Source organism: Garra rufa, chromosome 2 (genome assembly GCF_049309525.1).
Source record: "Garra rufa chromosome 2, GarRuf1.0, whole genome shotgun sequence".
Classification (NCBI taxonomy): Eukaryota; Metazoa; Chordata; class Actinopteri; order Cypriniformes; family Cyprinidae; genus Garra; species Garra rufa.
This window is the reverse complement of record NC_133362.1, coordinates 27,017,712-27,044,537: the sequence shown is the minus strand read 5'-3', so window position 1 is coordinate 27,044,537 and position 26,826 is coordinate 27,017,712. Positions and strand designations below refer to the sequence as shown.

The 26,826-nt window shown below is 38.1% G+C and overlaps 1 protein-coding gene across 1 annotated transcript in view; it reads left to right on the top strand.

The window, feature by feature from the left end:
- The window catches only part of bmpr1aa (bone morphogenetic protein receptor, type IAa), a 33,864-nt gene that overhangs the window by 4,572 nt on the left and 2,466 nt on the right, over positions 1-26,826 (top strand). The window contains exons 2-12 of the mRNA XM_073834005.1: positions 1,906-2,042; positions 11,319-11,593; positions 22,442-22,601; positions 22,712-22,814; positions 22,907-23,003; positions 23,677-23,767; positions 24,175-24,313; positions 24,399-24,591; positions 24,691-24,988; positions 25,922-26,097; positions 26,588-26,718. Of these exons, the coding sequence (XP_073690106.1) occupies positions 11,530-11,593; positions 22,442-22,601; positions 22,712-22,814; positions 22,907-23,003; positions 23,677-23,767; positions 24,175-24,313; positions 24,399-24,591; positions 24,691-24,988; positions 25,922-26,097; positions 26,588-26,718 (1,452 nt within the window). The 5' untranslated portion in view covers positions 1,906-2,042; positions 11,319-11,529. The remainder of the gene's footprint in view (positions 1-1,905; positions 2,043-11,318; positions 11,594-22,441; positions 22,602-22,711; positions 22,815-22,906; positions 23,004-23,676; positions 23,768-24,174; positions 24,314-24,398; positions 24,592-24,690; positions 24,989-25,921; positions 26,098-26,587; positions 26,719-26,826) is intronic.

Below are 26,826 nucleotides of genomic sequence, written 5' to 3'. Positions count from 1 at the left end.
GTCTCTTTTGCTCACCAAGCCTGCATTTATTTGATCCAAAGTACAAATAAAGTGTTTTTTTTATTTTTTTTAAATAACTGTTTTCTATTTGAATTTATTTTAAAATGTAATTTATTCTTGGGATTTCAAAGCTGAAATGTTAGCATCATTGCTCCAGTCACATGATCCTTCAGAAACATTCTAATATTCTGATTTGCTGTTAAGAAAAACATCTGTTATTATTATTATTATTATTATTATTATGTTAAAAACAGCTGAGTAGAAATGTTTCAGGTTTCTTTGATGAATAGAAAGTTAAGAACAGCAGCATTTATCTGAAATAGAAATCTTTCAAAACATTATAAATGTCTTCAATTTAAAGCATCCTTGCCAAATAAAAGTATTAATTTCTATAATCTTTAGCTTTGATCACAGGAATACATTCCATTTGAAAATATATATTAAATTAGAAAGTTATTTTAAATAGTAAAAATATTTCAAATGACTGTTTTTGCTGTATTTTAGATCAAATCAATGCAGGCTTGGTGAGCAGAAGAGACTTTAAAAAACATTAAAAAATTTACTGTTCAAAAACTTCTGACTGGTAGTGTGTATTTCTTGAATGGCCTGAGTATATTAAAGTTTTCAGTAATCTTTCATTTTTTTTGGGTGAACTACTCCTTTTAAACTCAACTAAGTAATCAGACAGCTTAATTACTTGACCATGAATGCCTTTGTAGTAGGGTTGAGCATTTGGGAGATTTTTGTCTGCTTGAGAATTTCAGATAATTTAGTCAAGCTCTGTGTACAGCGTTAGATGAACACTTTTTTTTTCAGCTTGTTTACATCCTGCCCAGTTTTCTTCAGACAATGTGCAATTTGGCTATAAAAACAAACACAAATGTAGACTATGCCAAAACAAACAAAAAATAGTTTGTTCACATAAAGTGTCAACACAGTGACTATTCAGATGTCTTTTTCAAAGTTCTTTTCCCTGCGTATGTAAGAAATTACATATTTTATGATATTTCTGTTTTAAGTTGCTGTTCTTCTAATAATATAATTTCTTTTAGGCCCTGTTTACGCTAATGTGTTTTTGTTTTAAAAATTGCATTTTAAAATGAAAACAATCCTTGTCTACACTGTTTCAAATGCATTTCAGAAACGATCTCCGTCTACACTACACAACCGAAAATGCATATCACATGACCATTCATCCAGTTACAATTGTAGATATGTATAGGCAAATGCCCTATTATTTAGATGGCGGACACATCTCTGTGCTTGGAGTGGTCGAATGAGGCATCCATGAGCATGTTAGTGTTGTCTGTTTTGCATATCTAATAATAATGTTTGACTTTAAATTAAATTAAATTGATTACATTTGCAAAATAAATCTACATTATGCACTGGGGTAAAACACCTTTCAGTTATATTCCCTTTAGCTGCTCTTCTCCATCACATTTGTCTTTTCAATTAAAATATGTCGTAGGTTATTCTGTGACTTACCAGGTACGACATGACACTTTAAGTGAAAATACTTTATTTTACAGGTTTCTGAACTATGAGTTGTTACCATGGATAGAACTACTGTAAATGGCATACATACAAACCAAGCAAATGCCTTTTCAAATGTCCTTTCACTTGTTCATACCTCTTGTGCTTCAAAACAAGTACTGTTGCAGTGCTCCGCTTGTCTTACTATATCTCAGTCTTACTGGATAATAAAAATAGTGTGGGTGATTTGATTCCAACTATTAACTAGGTGTTCATGTTACCTTGGTTTAAAGATGCAGTCAAATATTTATTATTACAAACTCTTTTACCTTACCCTTGTATTTCTTGCAGTTTACAAAAGTTTGATAGCAAACAAAAAAATAATAAAAATACCGCTTTGCATTAAAGATTCTCTCCTATATTTTATAGGGTTTTGTGGTACTATGCCAGAATCCAAATGCCATTTGGACATTCAGCCACCTGGATCCGAATGACACCTGTAGCCAGCCTCCATGCTTACCAAACACTATGCCAACATGCTTCACAGAAATGGATCTTTCTGTACGGTAAGGAAACCTCTGCTAAAAAATGCCATTTCTTCTGACATCCCCTGCAGTACAAGCAACCAAGATGTGTGTTTTCTAGGGATGCACCGAATATTCGGCCACCGAAAATTTTCGGCCGAAAATGGCTCAAAAGTGCATTTTCGGTTTTCGGCCGAAAGACTTTTATCACCGAAACAGTATGTTGACGCAAACAGAAACCGCAGCCTGCACATGCTTGTTTGAAGCAACACGTTTGCGGTGTGGACGTATTTCAGTATATCTGAGAAAGACCCACGGATAGCGATTTGCAAAACTTGTAAAGCCGAAATTTCAAGAGGGGGTTTGTCTGCACTCGTGCGCGCAGTGATGAGAGCAGAGACCGGAGCATTGCACGCAGACAGATGTAGCTTACAGTGAGTGAAAAACAATGGCTTTACTATACATTGGTGTTACGTCGCAATATTTTATAAATATGTCTTTTCTATATACTGTATTTTTATAAATATTTATGTTTTAAACCATGGAGGTATGCCAATGAATATCACACAAGCAACGTGATAACTGAGAGAGACGATGCCCAGTCCATGCTGACAGGGATAATGTCTGCATACTGCCAGATGTTAAAGTGAAAGAAGAAGTTGCATATGTTAAAATGAAAGTAAAAACTGACAGTGCTTTCAGCATCTGATGTGCATTCTCTCAGAGACAATGAGAGACGATTATACTTCATATGCTGATATTAATTTAGTCCCCTAATATAGTGGGAAAAAATAATAAAAAGAAACGTATTTTGTGTAAGGTTTGTTTTTGAAAGTCGGTATTTGAATTAAAGCTCTTAATTTTCATTGATGACTGCAGTGTTGTTAGGGGTTAAGAAAGTCTTAATTATGATTTTAGGTGGTCTTAAATGTGGGGACTGAAAGACAAGAATTGCGCTGAAACTTCAAAAGGCTATCCATTGAATAAATATGAGCGCTGCACGTTTCAAAGTCATTTGCTGTGCTGCTTTGTGTACCATTCTGACAGCGCCTCCTGCTGGAAGAGAAACGCGTAGAGCTGTAAATGTGAACTGATGGATCCACAAGATAATGTGTTATAAAAATTTAAACAAAGGCAGTAAAATATATGTATATTTTATTTAAGTAATATAATACTTGATTGATAATTATTGTTTAAATTAATATAATTGATTTATTCTTTGAAACTTTAATATTAATTTATGCAATTGCAATGCCTTGACTTTAGTAAGATTAGTACACAGTCATAGCCATAAATGCAATGGTACTAATAATTGGCATAATTGTTTCGGTTTCGGCCAAGAATTTTCATTTCGGTGCATCCCTTGTGTTTTCCTGTGGTGATTACATGACCGCAGTAGATAAAAATGCTCCCTACATCAGAGATGGCCAGACTGGAACAAATGGCTTCCATATGTTTGGATCTGAGATTTCATTTTAGAAAAAAAAAACATTTACAGGTCAAAGTTCATCCCTGTGTGGCCTTGGATTTCTAAGGCAACAGCCCCACCCAGTTTTTATCACACCTGAGGTGCAGAGTTATGCTCAGCAGATGCTAAGCTGTGAAATATTCAAGAGGAATTTTCACAGAAGAAAAATTATTTTCCCTTAGAAAAAAGAGGTAATGTGTTTACTGATAATGCAAAGCTTGAACCTGTCTCTCATCAAACCCCAGCACACCCACTCACTCAGATCCTTGGTGAAATGTGTGAGGCAGGTAATGGAAAATGAACTTGCCATAAACCTCTGCTGCTTCAATAATTCCAGGAAATTTGTAGACTTTTCCATCTCCATATTTGTTCCTATATAAATTCCAAGAAATAAAAATGATTAGTCTCAAGTTAAAAGCAGAAAAATATATTAATAGTGCAGAATGCCATTTGGGAGAACCGATCAGTTATTAAATATAATCATTCATGCATTTTATTTAATTCATTTGCCCTTGTAATGTTTAATCAAAAGCATTGAAAATTTTGTCCCTTTTACAATATCTGATAACATGCACTGGGATGAGGGCAGGACAATAGCTATAGTCAAAAAGTTTTTTTTGAAGGGGTCATCAAATGATTCTTTAGGGTCTTAATGAAAAGTCTCTAATATACTTTGGTTAAAAATTCTCAATAATAGTGTAAAAAAACCACCCTTTTACCCTGTCAAAATCAGCTCTGCAAAATATCAGCTAATTTTATCGCATGGGGCCTTTAAATGCAAATGAGCTCTGCTCGCCCCGCCCCTCTCTACTGAGGGATTATGAGCTGTAATGTTTACTTTAGCCGCATTTAGCTGTTTATCGGCGAAACTTGCCAACAAGCGCATTATTAAGAAAGGCCATTTGCAAAGATGCATAAAAACCCTTATACTCACTTCTGCTGTGGGTGAAGCTGCATCAAGAATGATTCACACAAACAGAAACTCATATGTAGATCGGGATTGGCGCTTTCCTTTTAAAAAAGGAAAGTAACGTTGTCCTCTGCCTCTTAAGCGGCTCAGATGTCGGGAGTAAATGACTACTGCTATGTTCATTATTACATCCAACAACAGAACACCTCAATCGCTCAATTAGTCGACACAGTGGCAGTCGTATTCAGACTGTTTCAGTTCGGTGAGGGCGGGTCTAAGGTAAGGCGCTCATGTCAGTCTACTATCGTGGGAGTGCCCTCTGTCGGTGTGCCGTCACAACGACATGAAGCTGAGAATGACCTGATTTTAAAAAGGGGATATTACTTTTAAAGATTAAAAAAATACCACTGGGTGGATTTTTATCATTGTAGGGTGGTTGTGTACACAAACTGCCAACACACATTAATGTTCAAACAACATGTAAAAGTTTGTTTTGCATCCGATGACCCATTTAACAATTGTAAAAGTAATGACAAATCCAGCAGCCAGCACTTTGAAGTGACTTTTGGGGTAATTGGTCCAGTTATAAAGCGATCAAATCAGCTTTTTTAGTGTTTCACAGACGAGCTGTTCCGATCTCAGTTTCTTAACTTCTCAGCCAAAATGTGCTCAAATTTTGGGGGCTTTGTTCTAGAAGTGGTGTCTCAACCCATTACCCCTCCAGAGGAATCTGGCCGAAGGAGCTCATATTGCACCCAAGTGCTCCACAGATTAACTTTTGTTCTTCTCCTGCGATCTACTGCTGTGTCCCCAGTCTTGTGCTACCTTTAAAATCTCTGCTTGACTGACTCTCTGCGATGCAGCTGCTTGACAGTGATTGGTGTTGTGCCAGGAAGAGATGTGGGACTTCGGTGAGGATGAGAAGAAGAGAGGATGATAGAAGAGAGGGAAGAGAGTTGGTCGTGGGGCACATCTCAATGTGCCTAAGTATTCTTATGCTAATCCTTTCCTGGGATGAGGCGCAAAGCAGCCAAGCAAACAATGGCAGCGGAGCCAGAAAGTCTGCCCTGCAGTCTAGCAGGCCTTGAAAGGCATGTCGGACATAGCGCCGACACTGAGGGAAGGCAGCCTCCAGTACTGGGAGCCCTGCTGTAAGGAGGGGCCCCAGGAGGGACCAGAGACCCGGGCCAAAGCAGGCCAAGAGAGCGGGGGTGAGGGGGAGACAAACTCCAGACCACTCTGGTCGTCATGCAGGCTGTAGTTTAGAGTGATAAGAGGCAAGGTGAGATTTATTGCACAGATATGTTTATTTCATAATAGTATCATACGTTGACTTTTTCTTCTGGTTGTAACCCCCACACAAATTTCTGTATATTTTGGTGAACTGTTATTTATGTTGGGTTGTTAACCTGAGGGGACCCTTGAATTATGTTCTGCACGTTAGGAGGTCAGATATGACTGCCTCCTCAGGGATTGAGAGAGATTCATGGTAACCCATAAAGCCCAAAGTATACTTTGGCTGCACAGGGACGTCCACATACAGCCTAATTTTTGTGTCCATGCAGGTAGTGCGTGTATAATAGCACAAATGCAAGGTGAAATGTTGAGACCGAAGAGTGTCAAACTCGTCTGTCTGCGCTCGTCGAGTACACTTTGAAAGCTGTGTGGACACGGCCGAGCGGAATGCAGAAAATGAAGTATAGCCGGGCCTTAAGGTTGACTGCAAAAGGTGCACCATAGTTACACATCACCATACAATACCCCTATTCATTCAGCCTACTAACATAAATTTATGGCGCCATCAAAGCCTTTCAGAGGGCAAAGCTCCAGGAGTGTCTGATGAAACGCTAAAACATAGTGTGCCTTATGTATTGCTTTTTAAGATCTGTGCTACTTTTGGAGCAATAATAGTGATAGATGTCCATTCAAGACACATGACCATGAAAGTCCCCAAGGTTTACCAGTAGATTTAATCTAATATTAGAAATATAGCAAGCTGTTTACAGGGGTGTCCTTTTCTCCACACTTTGTGTGTGTGTGTGTAGATTCAAGTTTTGTCTTCATCAAGTCAGGACTTGACTTAACTTGCTTAGCCGTTCATGTATAAGAAACATCTGAATAAAGGTTGATTTTACTTGCAGAATGTTACTGCTTTCATTTTCTTATGATGTTCTTTTGAACGTTCACAGTTGCGATAAAAGTGTTACGCAGCACAACTGTTTTCCACATGGATAATAGTAAGAAATGTTTCTTTAGCACCAAATCAGAATATGACAATGATTTCTGAAGGATCACGTGACTCTGAAGACTGGGTCTTTTTCAAAACTAGTGACTGACACCTCTAAACATCCTCCTGTACTATGTTGGCTCTCTTCCATATTTCATTCCTGATGCAAGAGAGAAACTGCTCTGTTCCGCATATTCTTTGATAGGAGTTTGTGTGCTTGTGTAATATGGTATCCTCACCATATGTACACTAATATAAATTGTCACTTCACCCAAAAATGAAAATTGTCATTAATTACTCACTCTCATGCTGTTCCAAACTCGCAAGATGTTCGTTTATCTTCGGTATTTATGATAAAATCTTTCTGACCCTGCAGAGACAGCAACGCAACTATCACGTTCAAGACCCAGAATGGTAGTAAAGACTAGGGGTGGGCGGTACACCGGTGTCATAGTCAGCACCGGTGTGACATTGCGCCACGACATGGATTTTCTAATACCGTCAATACCGTTATAAATCAATTATGTGCCTTGAACGGCTGCATTTACATCAATAATAGCTAATTCTAAATAATAAGGCATTACATTTTCTTCAAATGTTCAGTTGTGGTCTGAATACCTGTCCTTATACTATATATCTTGTTGTAAATAAAAAAGTAAAACATTTTCGTATCAGCTTTGCAGGTGGTAGGTAAAAGGGGAGTGGCCATTAAACAACTGGTGAAACAAAGTGAAGAAAGGTCGGGCCTGTAGCCTATACCAGGGGCGGAGTGGCAATCTGGACGACCGGGACTTTTCCTGGCTGCCGGCCGAAGGATTTACACAGCGCATCACAAAGTGAGCGGGCGCGAGGCGAACGCGACCGGCCTGTTTACTTTTACTTTCGATTTTGCAATAACGCACACTCTGTGTAAAGGGATCAGCACATCTTATAACGTTAATAGATATTTGTCAGTGAGTACAAGATTGCAGCAAATCCTCCAGTCTATGTTTGTAATCTCTCTTTACTTTCGACCCGTGATCAGTCAAATCTAAAGGTCATTGTACACAGAGTCCGATTTTCGTATGCGTTTTTTTTTTTAGTTTTCTCATATTCGCCATCCTTATCAAAATGCTTATTATGGATGCGAAAATGCAGAAAATCAATCACAATCCGATTTTTTTTTTTTTTTTTATGACGGACGAAAGTTTCAGAGGCAGTGTGTAAACTCGATTAACATAACCTGTATTTTTTTTTTTAACGTGCAAAAATCTCGGACGAAAATTTCGTACTCATGTGTGCAATGACATTAACTCCAGCAGCTGGTGTTGGATGCAGGGTTGCCAAGTCCGCGTTTTTCCCCACAGAATTGGTCTACTTTTAAACTGTTGCCATGGGTTGATTGCCCCCAGTTATTTAAAGGTTTTAAATATTGCAGAAATTAAATTTCAATAAAAAATAATTTTTGTTTTGTTGTACACTGTTAAGTAAGATCTTTAGGTTTTTTGCAAAATAAATATGTTAAGAATGCATACTCTCCCATGTCTCTTTTTGATAAGGATACCTACCATTTACTTATTATGTTATAAAAATATTAACTTTATTCACATACTAAAGGGACAGGACAGGCTACTCCTCCCAAAATGTACCAAAAAAAGTAATACCGTGATATTATACCGTCACCGTTCAAAAGATGAAAAATACCGTGATAATAATTTTAGGTCATATCGTCCACCCCTAGTAAAGACATCATTAAAATAGTCCATGTAACAGTGGTTTAACCATAATTTTATGAAGCTATGAGAATACTTTTTGTGTTCAAAGGGGAAAAAAAAAACGTTCAATTTCTTCACTTCTGTGTCAGTCTTCGCCATGTGTTCACTAGAGTACCATAATGCTTGCGTATACATTCCTTAGCTTGTAAACAAGTCGCAGCGCATTCATGTTCTACATCAGAATGCTGGCATCTGCGTCAGCAGCACCACATAAGACTATTTTGCCATCAGAAATATCTTGTTTCGAAGATGAACAAATGTCTTATGGGTTTAAGTAATTGAGTAATGGGTGAGTAATTAATTTTTCATTTGCGTTTTCATTTTTGGGTGAACTATCTTTTTAACTAGGGATGCACCGATCATGATTTTTCATGGCCGATTCCGATGCAGATTTTTTACCAGCAAGCTGGCTGATTCCGATACCGATTTCTGATTTTTTTCAAAAACAAGAAGTTATGCAAGTAAACAACATGTTTATTTAGTATTTAACAGGCCAAACTGGCTTTGGCTATTGAATCAATAGCATCTGACATCTGAAATTAAATAAATAAAAAAACTATTAAATTAAATACAGTTTAATAAGTAAAACATGCTTTTAGTAAAGTAAAACAGTAAGCCAACAGGCATTTTAATGTGAAATAATAATAATCATTCTTAACAGAACAGACTTTTTTTTTGGCTGCTTGTTTTTTTTTTTTTTTTTACAAAAAGAAGCATCTCAGCTTTTGAGTCTGTTTCTTTTTTCATCTGTCACGTGAGAAGCTGAGCTGAACAAACGTTCGCTGTCCGCGCTTGTGCAGGGCGAGGACAGGTACGCTCGCACAACTTCAGCGAGCACAGGAAAGCGGCTGTCCTTTGCAGACATTGCAGATTGCAATCTTCACGTCCTGCTCACAGATTTCGAAAAACCTCCACACAAGTGACATGTTTCTGAATGAATCGAATGCCGCGGCCCGCGTACACACTTCCGGGAAAAAAACGGCCGGGATAAAAACGGAAACCGATCGCGCGTTAGATGCAAAAACCGGCAGGTTTCAATTTATGGCCGGTCAACCTGTGCATCCCTATTTTTAACATAACTAGGGATGCACCAAAATTAAAATTCTTGGCCGAAACCGAAAAAGAGGAAACCAAGGCCGAAAACCGAAACACCGAAAGAATTATGCCAGTTATTAGTACCATTGCATTTATGGCTATGACTGTGTACTAATCTTACTAAAATCAAGGCATTGCAATTGCATAAATTAATATTAAAGTTTCAAAGAATAAATCAATTATATTAATTTAAACAATAATTAACAATCAAGTATTATATTACTTAAATAACATATACATATATTTTACTGCCTTTGTTTAAATTGTTTAATTGTTTACATTTTTATAACACATTATCTTGTGGATCCATCAGTTCACATTTTCAGCTCTACGCGTTTCTCTTCCAGCAGGAGGCGCTATCAGAATGGTACACAAAGCAGTGCAGCAAATGACTTTGAAAGGTGCAGCGCTCATATTTATTCAATGAATAGCCTTTTGAAGTTTCATCGCAATTCTTGTCTTTCAGTCCCCACATTTAAGACCACCGGAAACATAATTAAGACGTTCTTAACCCCTAATAACACTGCAGTCATCAATGAAAATTAAGAGCTTTATTTCAAGAACCGACTTTCAAAAACAAACCTTACACAAAATACGTTTCTTTTTGGGGTTTTTTCCCACCATGTTCGGGGCACAAGAAAAATATTAGGGGACTAAATTAATATAAGGATATTAAGTGTAATCATCTCTCATTGTCTCTGAGAGAATGCACGTCAGATGCTGAAAGCACTGTCAGTTTTTACTTTCATTTTAACATATTGCGCAGTTTTCACTTTGCTTGCGTGATATCCATTGGCTCACCTCCATGGTTTAAAACATAAATATTTATAAAAATACAGTATATAGAAAAGGCATATCTTTAAAATATTGCGACGTAACACCAACATAAAGCCATTGTTTTTCACTCACTGAAAGCTACATCTGTCTGCGTGCAATGTGCCGGTCTCTGCTCTCATCACGGGCTGCACGCACGACTGCAGACACACCCCCTCTTGAAATTTCGGCATTACAAGTTTTGCAAATCGCTATCCGTGGGTCTTTCTCAGATATACTGAAATACATCCACACCGCAAACATGTTGTTTCAAACAAGCACGTGCAGGCTGCGGTTTCTGTTTGCGTCAACATATTGTTTCGGCCGTGTTGTTTCGGTGAATATTCGGTGCATCCCTAAACATAACTCTTTATGCCATTAATTTCTGAAGTGTTTGAACGTGATGCCACCTATAGGTTTTAAGGCATCTTCTTGCCAGCAGGTCATGCTTCATCCTGCTGCTTATGTACCTCTTAACCTAGCAGCTTCTTGTCTCTGTGTGTAGGTGCCTACACAGCTATCTTGTCCCCTTGCTTTAGCGGAGGCTAGCTTTGTTCCCCTTGTTATCCGGTCAGGGATGTGTGAAAGTGGGGCACAGGTCGGGGCTCTTTGTCCCCCTTGGGCAAATCAGAAGTGACAGACACCGGCCCACTCCGCCACTAATTTGTCCCCCCCTCAGGACAGACTTTGCTCAGGGCCACTAATTGCAGTGAGACGCACAGGCCTACAAGGGAACAGACACATCACGTTATTAACGCTGGAAGGGGCCAACGGGGTAATTGGGGAACATCCTTCATCAAATTATTTGGGCATGTTTCAGCATTCAAGAGTAGCGCCGGCCTGACGGGTTGAGGGGTCAAGCCCAGAAAAAACAAGGGGGCAGTGATGTTCAGTGCTACCAAGAAAAATTACAGCACTGCTGAATCAAGTCTGTTTTTCCTTATAACATTAAGGGATTGTTAAGCTGTTGATGATAGCAATTTTTGAACTTCTATGTGTTTGTAGATATAAATGATCTTTTCATCACATTTTGTTTCTTTTATTATTTCAGTGCCATGGACCCCGTAAGGAGGGATCTCTGAGTTTCTAGTGCCATCATCATCATCATCCCCCAGCTCTTCCTCTCATTCTCTGCATCTCTTCAGCTATATTTTTAAATTGCTTCACCTGTGCGTTAGCGTTCACCGGGACTTCAGCAGCATAAGCAGCCTTCATCGCTGGTCTCATCCTCACCCCAAAGGTTACAACAAGGCTGTTTGACGATGACAATGTATGCCACTGTGGTTTTGGCCGGAGTCTGCCTGCTTCTGAGGCTCTGCGCTGGAGGTAAGCGTCTTGTTATTCACACCTGTGTCCCTGCCTTCTGTGTACACTTACAGTAGCTTCAGCTTATATTCATACTCTTTACATCAACCAAGCTCAAACATACAGGTTGTATTCATACAATGTGATACAAGTTTATCTAGCCTATTTGCAACTGCTTTATGCAGCTTGCTATATGTGAGCACTCCACATGAATGTGCTCTCAAGAGCTACTGTGAGAGCTCACCTCACAAGCATTTCAAGATTTGATTCTGATTGCGGAGTTTATCAAGTGCTCATCAAATGCACACAGACTCTTTTCATACTGAATGCTCAACATTTAAAGATGTTTAAGTGAAGAAATCAAGAAATATATTACTGTTGTGTATAGTGCTGTCATGATTGCTCGGTTCAATTAGAGTACTCTATTTTTAAAAAATCCTCAACTGCAATTTGTCTGTCCAGTTACTGGCAAAATGCATTTCACAGACGAGAATCCATGAAACGCATTTTTAGACCATTTTCTAAGGCTGCATGATATATTAAACCCATTTAAAAATCATAATAAGTATAATGCGATTGTGAATTAGCAAACAGTATGATTCAATTAAATAAATATGTGCAATGCAGGTGTAATTAATGCGCTTTATTTACTTGAGTGTAGGATACGCACGTGCTTCTCAGAGCGGCTCTGTTTACAGTAAATGTTGCTCCACACAAACTGTTATTATTTACATGTGTTAAAAGTCTCAAACTCCATCTCGGCATGTTGCTGTAAGTTTGGGTTTATTATAACCATCACCTGGGAACGCAACATGCGCCATTTCACCAGACTTGTAAGGTAGTTTGTTTATAAACCTACAGAAACACATGAGAATATATCAGTGTATACAAATAAATAATTCTTCATCGCGATTTCAAAATAAAACCTCAAACCCTCTCTCTGAGTTGACATGTTTTTATGTCCACATATTCAAGAAATGACAGTGGCTGTAGCATTTGAAATGGCCGCTATTAAAGATTAAGTGGAAATTTGAATTAAATGTTGTTAAGTCAATATTAAACAAGGATTAGATTTTTATTACCACAAACATCAATTATAATTATCCAATTACTCGATTAATTGTCAGAATACTCGATTATCAAAGTAATCGTTAGTGATAGCTCTAGATATGTAGTAACATAGTTATTGAATTTATCACATAGAATGGCTGTGATTCAAACATAGTCTCTTGCCACAGGTAATTTAATTCCACAGACAGAATCTTATTTAATAAAAAAAAAATAGGAATGCAGTGTTTTGTTTCATGCTGTGAAGCTCTACATTGAAGCATTTAATTTGATTAAAAAATGCAATGTAATGTTTTAAATTAGTGGTTATATTTTCATTTGAACACAATGAGGTACAGATTTTTTTGTGATTAAAGTTGGTTTAGGGAAATGCCTTTATCCGTTCTGTTTTCTTGAAGGTGAAACACTTGTTGTTTTGAGTTTTGCTTTCTCTTGCATATTTGTTTTTTTGGGGGGCTTTGATGTGATTGCAGTACAGCAGGGCAGGAATCATATGTGCCCGTCTGAACGTTTCCATATGCTTAATAACGTGATGTTTACTGATGTCAAAGAAAGCTGATACCTTTGTTTAATAAAAACGCCCTCCCTAAGACAAACTAAACTGATGGTTGCCCATGGACAGTAAATGAGCTGTGAAGACAAACAGCACCAGCCTTTTGCTAGGAAAGCAGTTACAGTATGCAGAAAAAAAAGAGTTTGAGTTGAAAAGCCTACTGCTTTGTTTTAGCTCACATTGTTTATGTTAACATACTTTAACTCTGAACTTCTATGTAAAACAATACTTTGTGCTCGGGGTTAGAACACCCTCTGATATCTCTGAGGTGTGTTTACTCATGCCAGCGAGTTCAAAAGACATCTTTCCCGTCGTGACTCACTCCTGAACCATGCGCCTTTCAGAGGCCCCCCACTAAAGGAAGCTGTTGAAGTGATTGTTGCCGCTCTCTCTTCCTTTTTTAGCACATTAACCATTTCCTCTATGGCACTTCACAATTGCTAGTTGGTAAGAACTATTCCAAACACTGTGTTCTCCGGAAATGTTTGGGCCTTTCTGTGCTGTTGATCTTCAGATTTAAGCCCCTGTTTAGTAGATTTTAGATATTGCAAGAGGCTTGCTTTCTGTTCCACACTGACTATAGAACTTGAGTAGTTTATCTTTTTTGTTGTTTCATTACATTTTTTTTGCCCCCACTTAATAATAGGTGACCTTAACTACTGTGTACTTAAATTTAATTTTGTACAATGTACTTATTGTTTACATGTTTTTTTTTTTTAAATTTTACAATTAATTTCTGTAATTACACTTATAATTACACTGTTGACCCATCCTTTACACGTTAACCCACCCTTAAACCTACCCATACCACCAAACCTGCGCCTTAATCTTACCCGTATCTCACCTTAAGAACAGCAAAAGTGTTTTGCAATACAATATGAACACTATGTACAGTGTACTTATTTTAAGTACATACAGTTGAGGTCAAAAGTTGTAATTATTTTACCAAAATAAGAGGGATCATACAAAATGCATGTTATTTTTTTTTTTATATAGTACTGACCTGAATAAGATAACAAGAAAAAAATAATAGTTTTGCATGCACAATGCATTAAGAGCCGGGGGTGAAAACTTTTTGAATTTAAAGATCAGGGTAAACTTAAAGGGGTCCTATTATGCTTCGACGTACATTCACCTATTTTTTTTCTCTTGTGGACTATATGTAAATGTCTTTTATGTGAAATATCTTCAATATTCAGGTCAAAACTAAATAAACAAATAACATGCATTTGTATGATTCCTAAAATAATTAACATTTAGCAGATTCTGCAAGGTGTATGTAAACTTTTGACCTCATCTGTAGTTAAGTCCACATAATATAAAGTGGGACACTTTTTTTTTTTTAACTCACCTATATTTTTAAATGAACAAATTAAGGTTTTTTTTTGTTGTTGTTTGTGTATGTATTATTTAGTCCACACTTAGAATTAGCACATGCCGCTGCAAATTAACTTTATATTTTAAAGGCTTTTTCAGTGAAGTCTTGTATTTGATTCTGATAAATAAGTTGAGAGAAAGGGAATTCGTCTTGTAACATGCCCAGTAGTCAGATTTTCAAACAGCTCAGTTTTCCTTTAGAGTTCATATTATATCAAACATCAGTCTAATGTCCTTGTCGGTGTATTTTTGTACAGATGCAGCAGAAAAGTAGGAGATGGTTGAAACCAGAGATGCAGCGTGAAGGCGAGGACATTTGACTTCTCAAAGCGCTGTTGTTTCTCTCAGTGTTAGAGTTGTGTAAGGCTAGTTAAATACCTCTATAGTACATCTTTTTTACCTTGCTCATCAGATGCACCCCTGAGATGTAATTTCAGGCAGGTGTCTGCACCTCTGAAACATAATCTTCAAGAAACAGAGAGGTGACATTGCACTGTGAAGGCAATTGAGGGCTTTCAGTCGCCAAAGTGCTTTTTTCCCAGGCAATTGTAGACTTCTACCTGGATTGAATAGTGGATGAGGTTAGCACTCCTCCTAGGGGAGATGAAAGCGTGTTTCAAATGCAGACAGGCATTTAATTTGTTGAAGTGATTGAATGAAATATGTGCAAAATACCCCAGAAGTCACACAGACAGTTTATTCCTGACATAATTCAGCTATATTTAATTCACAATTCTCTTTAAAGTAGCATGTGTGAGGATTAAACATAACAAAATAATGTGAAGTGGGATATAGTCAATGAAACAAAGCATAGCTATAAAGGGAAGCAGTGTAATTTAGATTTGCTGTAGACTGAAATCTATTTTTGATTTTCTTCTTTTGCTCTCTTTTTTCCTTGTGAGAGAGAGGGTAATGGTGTGTATCTGCTAGAGAGTCTCATTATGGGGGGATGATCTGCCAGACCTCAGACTCCACTGTAACTGGCGGCAAAATTAAGCACACATGTGAATGTGGAGGCTCTAATGGGTCCCTCTAACACATCAATCATCACCCACAACCAGTCACAGGCCAGCAGTGGGCAGAGATCCTTTGCCCCGTCAGAACGACTGCTTCATTTTGAAGGCCATGAGAGTTTTGAAATCCTAACATTGTTATACATTCTGCCACTCCCATAGATTTTTGTACAGTTACAGTACAAATCAGATTCTTCAAGGATGTACTGTCGGATGTAATGTCACTGGGTGTAGAGAATGAAGAAGAGGAGTAAAGAGTGATGGAGAGGATCCCCTGGGTTCCTCGTCCAGCCTTCTACTAACGCGAAATTTCCGTCCTGGCCCTTTACATCAGGATCTGCTGTCATAAGGGAGACTGTCTCCCTTAGCCTGGGCTCAAGGCCACACAACCTCTTAGATTTGCTTTATGAGTAGCTCAATTACTGAAATGACCTCATTGAAATCCCTTGCGAGCAGTTGAATGGGATTAAGTCTAGACAGAGTAATTCTCTTAAAGAGTTGATTTTTATAGTTTAGTAAAGTAACATTAGACGGTGTGTTTGATCCACTTAAGTAAGAAAGATATGGAGTCTGTCCGCACCCTGAACGAGAGCACTTGAGAGGCTGAGTGCGTCATTTAGTTTGCGGTCTACAATCGTTCTGATAGACAGAGCGTATCAAAGGCAGCGTCTCACAAACTTTATCTGGACATTTAACTGCACTGCCTCCATCAGCTTTGTTTTCTCAGGCTGTTTCTACAGCAGTCTTGTTTGTGTTGTGATCGACAGTTTTGTTAATGTTAATGTTGCTTGCCGACTCTTATAATGCTGTTGGAGGCCACCACAATTTTCTATTTCCACATCATCCAGATTTTTTAAAATGTCAATATCATTCAAACAAATTTAGTTGTTATATAAACAACAGTAATGACTATAACAATTTATCTCATGAACCTCATTATATAATATGGTTTGTGGAGGGTTAAAGGAATATTTCACCCAAAATTATTTTATATTTAATCACCCTCATGCCGTTCCAATTCAAAAACAACATTTAGGGCCTTATGATTTCCGCAGTGTGAAAAACGTGGATGGAATCATGAAATCCAGTCATAACAATGTGATTTACTGTATAACACGAAATGTCATGGAATTTGCTGAATTTTAGATGAATAAATCAATACTGGGTTAGTACACTTAACGCGTTTGTGAATATTAAGCCGCAAAAATACAATTTAAATATAAATCCTGTATGTTCTGTGTCTCTGTGTTAATGAATGGTTTCGTTAACTACACACATACTGGGATCGGCCGGTTAAGATGGCGGAGTGAGCGGTCGCAAATTTTTACCTCTCCCGTCTCATGTTACGATTACTTCACCCACGCTCGACCATCTTTATTCGAAAATAGCACCTAAACTCATTTCAGTTAATCAACCATGCCCAAGCCCTCTAAACAGAGCAAGACGGACAATCCTTGGGGCTTTATCGAGGATATTTCGGATGTTAGCGCTAGCTGCGATCCCATGGCTAGCCATGAAGGCTTGCCACCTGGATTTACGCAGGAAGCCTTGTTCAAACATATCTCGGACATTGTTTCGCAGGAAGGTCGGCGCACTCAAAAGATGCTGGATGATTCTTTAGCCAAGCTGGAATCTGGTCTAAATGCGAAAGTCGACAACATCATTAAACGCATTGACGAGAGCAGGTTAATGCCACCTTTCGCGATTTTTACGCTGAGTTATATAGCTCAGAAGTATCGCATCAGACGGCTTATGATAGCTTTTTAGAAGATCTTCAGCTTCCTAAACTGTCTGAAGTAGATTCTGCAAATTTAGATAACCCTATTACAGTTGATGAGCTCAAGGAGGCGGTCTCGGCTATGTGTATAGGCAAATCCTCTGGGTTTGGATGGAATTCCCCCAGAGCTCTATGTAACCTTTTGGGACAGTTTAGGCCCTCTGTTATTTGACATGATACGATCTGCGGTCGAAAGAGGTTCCTTTTCGAGAGATATAAAAATTGCAGTAATTTCACATTTGCTTAAAAAGGATAAAGACCCTAATGATTGCTCTAGCTATAGACCTCTGTCCATTCTTAATGCTGATTTAAAAATTTACACTAAAGTGCTTGCTCTTAGACTTCAACCATTTTTATCTAAGCTAGTTAACAATGACCAGACAGGTTTTATCAAATCTAGATTAGCTTCTGATAATTTTAGACGGTTACTTCACGTAATTCATGGCTCTTCCTCGCTGGCTTCGCCTGCTGCTATTCTCTCCTTAGACGCTATGAAGGCCTTTGATCGTCTGGAGTGGTCGTATCTGTTGTCTGTTCTCGAGACAATGGCTCTGGGTCCTCATTTTATTCGCATGATTAAAGTTTTGTACGCTAATCCCACAGCCATGGTGCTGACAGGCAAAACCTGTTCTTCTCCGTTTGTAGTAGCCAGAGGTTCTCGTCAAGGGTGTCCCCTAAGTCCTTTTCTTTTTGCTCTATCGTTAGAGCCATTAGCACAGTCAATCCGCACTGATAAAAATATTGCCCCTATCTCAATACAGGGAACTAATCATCATATTTCATTATATGCTGATGATGTTCTTCTCTATCTAGGTAACCCGTCTCAATCCTTACCCAACATTTTGAATAAGTTTGACCGCTTCGGTAAGATTTCGGGTTATAGAATAAATTGGAACAAATCAGCTCTTCTCCCTCTGAACGGCGCACTGAAGAGCACGGCGCTAGCCGTAGATATTCCTATGGTTAAGCAGTTTAAATATCTAGGCATCACGATTGGAGATTCCCTGCAATTTATTAGTAAGAACAACTATAATGATATTCTTTCAAAAATTTCGTCTAACCTGGAAAATTGGTCTTCACTCTCTAATTCTCTTAGAGCACGTATTTCAATTATTAGGATGAATGTTCTCCCCCGCATTAACTTTGTGAGTTCTATGCTCCCGTTGGCTCCCCCTTGTCTTTTCTGGGATAGATTGCAGAGCTTAATAACCAAATTTGTATGGAACGGCAAACAACCATGCCTTAGAATTTCTATCTTACAGAGAAATAAACTCTCTGGCGGGCTTGCTCTTCCTAATTTTAAGTTGTATCACTGGGCTTTTGCGCTTTGTCCCTTGATGAGCTGGTATGATGCTGAAGAGGATATTTCTTGGCTTTCTCTAGAGAGAAACTTGGTGCTTCCGCTCAAACTGAATGAAGTTTTATTCGCCAATATACCTTCAAATAAATGTAAAATACGCTTTGGTCCCCTAGTATCTTACGTTATATCAGTTTGGAGAACGGTGGAAAAAGCGTGCGGCATCCTCTCTAACTGGAATCCCTACTCTCCTATCTTTAATAATCACAAACTGCTCGTTAGGAAGAATCCTATTCATTTCGGTCAGTGCAGGCATTGGTATGATAAGGGGATTCATTCACTGGGTGATATCATGGGTGACAAGGGCCTACTTAGCTTTGAAGAACTCTGCTCTCAATTCAACCTGCAGAGTTCTACATTTTTCTTTTATTTACAGTTAAGGGCTGCCATGAAGACTTATGGGGTCCCTTGGTCGGCCTCTCTGAAAGATCATCCTTTATTAAGAGTACTATGTTGTTCTCTAGGAAAGAGAGGTTTAGTTTCTAAGTTATACAGGGTTTTTTTGGATGAAGTATTTCCTCCTTTGGCACTGGATGCCTCTTGGCGAACTGATATTCCGAACCTCTCCCCGGACTTTGAGTGGGATCACGTTTGGTCTATGGTATCTCAAGCTTCTAGGAACCCGGACCATCAACAAATTCATTTCAACTTTATCCACAGGACTTACATGACACCGCGCAGATTATATTGTATGAAGCTGAAACCTGATCCATATTGTACTTTTTGTAATACAGGTGAATTTGGTACATTTTTTCATATGATTTGGGAATGCCCGGGGGTTTCTAACTTCTGGAACATGGTTAGTGAGCATCTGTCCACCTTACTTGATATTTCGGTGGAATCCAGAAAATTAATGGAAAACAAAGAATTTGCTAAAAATGAAACTGAATTTGAGAAAAAATTTAAAAAAATTCATAGAGCCTTAAAAAATATTTTTTTGTTAAACTTTTAATAAATTGCTATTAAATTGTGTATGTTTCATGATTTCAGTTAATTACAAGGTTTTTGATTGATATTTCTTGATTTAACCATTAAAAAATAATAAATGGAATCCAGAAAAAATCGGGGAAAAAAATAAAATTTAAAATAAAATTTATAGGGCCCTAAATATTGGACTCCACTGACTTTTGTTGTATTTGTATTTTTTTAAATATTTTCTTTTATATTGTAGTGGAGAAAGTTAGGTTATACAGGTTTGGGACAACACGATGTTAAGAAAATGATAACAATTTTTATTTTTGGGGTTTACTGTCTCTTTAAGCACCCACAGCATGGTAAAATCCATTATAACTTATTATTTTAGCTAAGTATTAAAGTTTTCTTTTGCCGTGGGACATTCAACAGTTGCAAAGCAAAAACTGCTGTGATATGCTTACACATGTTAGGAAAAATATGTGTCCTGTCATATTTCTAGTAGCACTTCTTTCAGGCTGCCTATTTTATTAGGCTCCTACCGTGTTTATATTGAGATTTATGTACTCGTCAATCACATTTTCAGTATATGTACATTGTAGGCGATCCATTGAATTATGCAGTGCGTCGAAGAGCAACAGAAGCTTCTTTATCATGGCTAGCTCTCTATTTAATCTCTGAGTCCTAATAGAATTAGTCCAAGAGGAGAGTCCAGTCTAATTGTAAGATCAGGAGCACACGGGGAGGCTGTATAAGACAGACTAGTAATGGGATCTGAGGATGGAATGCAGCTGATAAAGAGAGCGCTGTGTCGCCCTGCCGCCCAATCTCTCAAACTGCTGCTTTGTGAGTGATTAGCTGTTTTACGGACAGGTCTGGACTGGAACGTCTGCAGTGGAGTCATGTTTAGCAGAGAGCTACAGCAGTACATGCTCATGCACTGTGACACGATAAGAAGACAGTAAGATCAGTAGTGACATGTCTCAGAGGCCTTTATAGAACTGAAATACAAATAAAAAGGAAAATAAATCATTGCAAGGATGTGACACGGAAAGGGGCATACAGGGGGATATACATGGTAGTTGGTAGGGATGCTCATATTGACCGTTTAACCATTAACCGACAGTGAGAATTTTAACCGATTATTACTATCAGTTTAACGGTTTAAAAGGTTTTTTCCTTTCTTCCCCCATTTTTTTATATGTTTGCTGCATGGTGAAAGAAAAAATAATGCTATAGACCTTTTTCCTGAGTAAACGATGAGCGCCGCCATTACGAATTCTGACGTCAGATTGAATGCTTTTCTGTTCCGGTTTCCATAGGAACTCATTCAAATAGCGTCCATCTGTTTTTAATGTAGCTAACGTCGGCTGCTTTGTGTCATCTACACACATTAAAGTGAGGCACTGACAAACGACGGTCATTGCGACATTGCCAAGTGATGGCGCTATGGAGCCATGTGCTTTTTAAAAACATTTTAATAGGTTTAACATTAGTTTATTAGCTCGGAATATACCCTAATTTGACTAGAAACAATGCAGACCGGAAATGCAAAGCATTCTTTCAGTTAAGAGTCGGACTTACTTCCGTGTTCAGGAAAAACGTCTATATGTAAGTCATCTGTTTACTCACGGGCGTGTGTCCGTGCAGTGTGGCTGTACAGACATATTTTGCTGAAAATAACCCCATGATTTACTCACCCTCAAGCCATTATGGGTGTATATGACTTTCTTCTTTCAAACGAATATAATCGGAGTTATATTAAAAAATGTTCTGGCTCTTCCAAGCTTTATAATAGCAGTGAATGGGTGTTGAGATTTTGAAGTCCAATAAAGTGTATCCATCTATCATAAAAAGTGCTCCACACAGCTCCAGGGGGTTAATAAAGGCCTTCTAAAGTGAATCAATGTGTTTGTGTAAGAAAAATATCCATATTTGAAACTTTATAAACAGGTCGTAGGTGTAAGCTCCGGTAGGAAAATGTTAGTCTTGCAAAAAATACTGTTTTTTGTTTACAGCAAAGGAAAACCAGTCTCCTCTTGGCTTATTGAAATCCTCCAACATTTTTTTCAAAATCTCAACACCTATTTACTGCCATTTGAAAAGCTTGGAAGAGCCAGGACATAAAATCCCCAAAAAATGCACCTTGCTAGCTTTTTAAGCTAGTTTTGTCATAGATGTAAACTACTGTTCAAAGTTCGGCATCTGTAAGATTATTATTATTATTTTTTTTTTTTTTAAAGATTCTCTTCTGCTCACCAAGGCTGCATTTATTTGATCAAAAATTCTTTTAAAAAGAAAAATTGTGAACTATTACAATTAAAAAAAAAAATTCTATTTTGATATATTTCAAAATGTAGATTTATTCCTGTTATGGCAAAGCTGACATTTCAGCAGCTATTACTCCAGTCTTCAGTGTCACACACTTTAGAAATCATTCTATTATGCCGAGTTGCTCCTCAAGAAACATTTATTATCATCATATAAGAAAAAAAAAAACTGTTGAAAAATGGTTGCACTTCCTAATACTTTTGTGCACACCTTTATAATTTTTCAGAATTATTTAATCAATGTCAGAGAAACTGAATTTTAACAATGTAAATGTCTTTACTGTCTCTTTTGATCAATGTAATGCCTCCATGCTGAATAAAAGTATTAATTTCTTTTTAAAAATCTTCCTGACCCCAAACTTTTAAACAGTAGTGTATGAATTCCTGGAAGCATAGACATGGGTTTATTAACACCTACTGGCTATTTTGTGTCTCTGCTCACCAGGCCTGCCATTGATTTGTTGTTGTCTTGTCACTTACAGCAGGTCAGAATCCCGACCACGTGCTACAGGGCACTGGAGTGAAGGCAGACTACAGAAGGCCCGGGGACGACTCTACTGTGGCACCAGAAGATGCTGCCCGCTTCCTCAGCTGCCACTGCTCAGGGCACTGCCCTGATGACGCCAAGAACAGCACCTGCGAGTAAGTGTCATAGGCCATGGCACCTTTTAAATGATATTGCACATGTTTGTGCTTTATTTATATATATTCCAAAAAAATTAAGCAGATTGCTTTTCTTTAATACATAACAGGACAAATGGGCAGTGCTTCGCCATCATTGAAGAAGATGAAAATGGAGACGTGATCTTAAGCTCAGGCTGTATGAAATATGAGGGCTCTCACTTTCAGTGCAAGGTAAGGAGTGTTGTTTCTTGTAAGTGTTTTATGCTTTCACATGTTAATAAAATAGCAGATTTTCTAAGTTTGACTCATTTGGTTATTTACAGGATTCACAGTTTGCACAGACACGTCGAACCATCGAATGCTGCCAGTTTGACTATTGTAATCGAGACCTAAAGCCAGAGCTACCGCCTCGAGACACGGGTATGCTTCAGTACTAACTAACAAATGCTTTTTGAAAATGATGAACAAATATGTGACCCTGGACCACAAAACCAGTCTTAAGTAGCATGGGTATATTTGTAGCAATAGCCAAAAAATACATTGTATGGGTTAAAATGATACATTTTTCTTTTATGCCATAAATGATTAAGTTATTAAATTATATAATGTTAAGATCATGTTCCATGAAGATATTTTGTAAATTTCCTACCGTAAATATATCAAAACGTAATTTTTGATTAGTAATATGCATTTCTAAGAGCTTAGACAACTTTGAAAGCGATTTAACCAATATTTAGATTTTTTTTTTTTTTTTTTTTTTTTTTGCACCCAGTTCCAGATTTTCAAATAGTTGTATCATGGCCAAATATTGTCCTATCCTAACAAACCATACATCAATGAAACGAGATGATGTATAAATATCAATTTTAAAAAAAACATTGATCCTTATGACTGGTTTTGTGGTCCAGGGTCACATAAATTAACAGCAACATTTTTCAACATAATTAGTAAAGTTTCTTGAGCACAAAATCAGCTTTTAAAATGATTCTGTATTATTTTTTTTTTAAATTTACATTTGCTAAAGTAAATATCTGGCCCTGGCTAACGTAATGCATTAATGATGGACATGTGTTTTCACTTGATCTCTTTACAGAACCACCAGACCCTCACTGGCTGGCCTTCCTCATTTCAGTGACTGTGTGCTTCTGCACCCTCATCTGTGTCACTGTCATCTGTTATTACAGGTGAGATCATCACCGCAGTAAAGCAGGAAAACACACTGAAGCTCTTACATATAATAGGCGCTTGTGACGTGCCCATTTTTTCCACATCAGTTAACTGTAACCATAATGCTTGCTGTGTTTTTTCATAGCACCTTTGAAAACACATGCCACCCACATCATGTTCTGTTGTTGTCAAAAGAGAAACACTTCTGTTACTGCAAGTAGGGGCAAGACTACCAATACCTTGTCTTGGATACACAACTATAGAAAAGTTTGCCTTTATAACATTAACCTTTTAGTGTCTGTTTACTGAGCTATCTTTCAAAAAGTGTCATTTTTTTGTTTTGTTTTTAACTGAGGAGGAGAAAAGAGCTTTCAGATGTCAGGTATAGCAGTAAAAAACATTTTGTTTTTAACTGTGTCCTCAGGTATAAGTGGCAGACAGAGAGGCAGCGCTACCACAGAGACCTGGAGCAGGACGAGGCCTTTATCCCAGCAGGAGAATCTCTGAAAGATCTCATCAACCAGTCTCAAACCTCAGGCAGTGGCTCTGGGCTCCCCCTGCTGGTGAGTAATCACAAATGCAAACTGTAGGATCTTTGTAGCACTGCAGGAGCAAATTTCTTCACCAGGTTCCTATTAATTTTTACAGGTACAGCGCACCATTGCGAAACAGATCCAGACAGTGCGTCTTATTGGAAAAGGCAGGTATGGAGAGGTGTGGCTCGGCCGGTGGAGGGGGGAGAAAGTAGCAGTGAAAGTGTTCTTCACTCGTGAGGAGGCCAGCTGGTTCAGAGAGACAGAGATCTACCAAACTGTGCTCATGAGACATGAGAACATACTAGGTACACCATGTCATTTATGATTAATCTCATTCTTGTGTTTGTAATTGTATATCAGTTCCACGTTTTCTCACGTAACGCAACTCTCTGATCTGTCTGAAGGCTTCATTGCTGCTGACATAAATGGCACTGGAGCCTCTACGCAGCTGTACCTAATCACAGACTACCATGAGAATGGCTCTCTCTATGACTATTTGAAGTTCACCACTCTGGACACACAGGCCCTGCTCAAACTGGCCTACTCTGCAGCCTGTGGCTTGTGCCACTTGCACACGGAGATCTACGGCACGCAGGGAAAGCCGGCCATCGCTCACAGAGACCTGAAAAGCAAGAACATCCTCATAAAGAAAAACGGCACCTGTTGCATTGCAGACCTCGGGCTTGCTGTGAAATTCAACAGGTGCTTCATCACACGTTTATGCTTGTTTTAAACGAAACCCCTGGTATTAACACATGCATAGATTAATATAAATTATTGTTTCTAAAAATCCACATTGTTTAATACATATTTTGGACTTTTGGGGGGCGGCATTATTTTGATGATGTCAAATGGTTGCACTCTGTAAGCTACTGCTGCTACCTTTTGCTATTTTACTGCAGCACAACAGTAATAAAATACTGATACGATGACCACAGCTACTGAAAGAGTTTACAGGTGGCGATGCATAGACTTAAGCCAAATGCTGTACCATTTATTTTTCCCCACAAGGAGTCTAAACGCCCCCTGATATCGAGTCAAACCAGCACTGAGAAACTCTTAGTTTAGAATACTCTGCGGCATCATGACAAACGCCGGCATGTTTACATCCTGTCAGGATGGCATCTAGCGTTTCTTGTCTCTGCCATTTGTAAGCTCTTTCGGTAACTGTGGTCTACTAAAAGCCTTAAAGTGGAGAGAACAAAGACGCAGGTCTTTAGGAAGTTTTATTGGTTCAGAGGCATCTTCCCATTCTTTTCTCCTTGTCTAATCACTAGGAAAGCAGTAAGACTAACATCACTTTTTCTTATGTTGCCATCTGACTAAAAATTACAAGCAAAAGCCGCACAATGTGGCATTGTATCAATATTTAATTTTCCGTGTTGTGTATTCCAATTTCACCGTTTCACGTCATTCAAATAATGGCGCCCCCCATAGTCCAAAATATGTATAACACTACATGGATTTTTAAAAAATAAGTCTTTTATTGGTTTTCTATTACATATAAATGATGTCTCTTACTGAAATGTTATATTAAGCTATAGAAGTCTTAAAATCCAGGGTTTTCTTCAAGTGGTTTGTTTAGTTATTTTGACAAAGTAACTTTTTATTTATTTATTTGTATTTTTTTCTCAGTGACACAAATGAAGTGGACATCCCACTAAGCACACGTATGGGGACCCGGCGCTATATGGCTCCAGAGGTTCTGGATGAGACTCTAAATAAGAACCACTTCCAGGCCTACATTATGGCAGACATCTACAGCTACGGACTGGTTATATGGGAAATGGCCAGACGCTGTGTCACTGGAGGTATTCATAAGACAATTTCTCTGGCAAATCTTTCTTTCATTTTGCTTTATACATTTGTTTATACATTCATTCCAAAACTGTAAGACCTTCGTTCATCTTCAGAACATAAATTAAAATATTACTGATGAAATCCGAGAGCTTTCTGACCCTGCATAGACAGCAATGCTACTACCACAAAAGAAGTTACTGAATAAAGTCACTTTTTCTTTTCTTTGTGAGCAAAAACTAATCTCATAGCTTCATAAAATTGATGTCACATGGACTATTTTATCAATGTCCTTACTACCTTTCTTGGCCTTGAACGTAGTAGTTGCGTTGCTGTCTGTGCAGGGTCAGAAAGCTCTTGGATTTCATCAAAAAAATCTTCATTTGTGTTCTGAAGATGAACGAAGGTCTTACGGGTTTGGAACAACATGAGTGAGTAATTCATGACAAAATGTTCATTTTTGAACTATCCCTTTAATAAACTCATCCATTGATTGTTTCCCAGGTATCGTTGAAGACTATCAGCTACCATATTATGAGATGGTCCCATCAGATCCGTCTTATGAGGATATGCTGGAGGTTGTGTGCGTCAAAGGACTGCGGCCCACTGTATCCAACAGATGGAACAGTGATGAGGTGAGTCATCCAGCAGATGGCAGTGTAATCACAGATTACATTTGCAAATTGTTTACACAGTAGCTTCGAGTTCAAAAGTGTACAGAAGAGAAATGTCTTTCATGATCT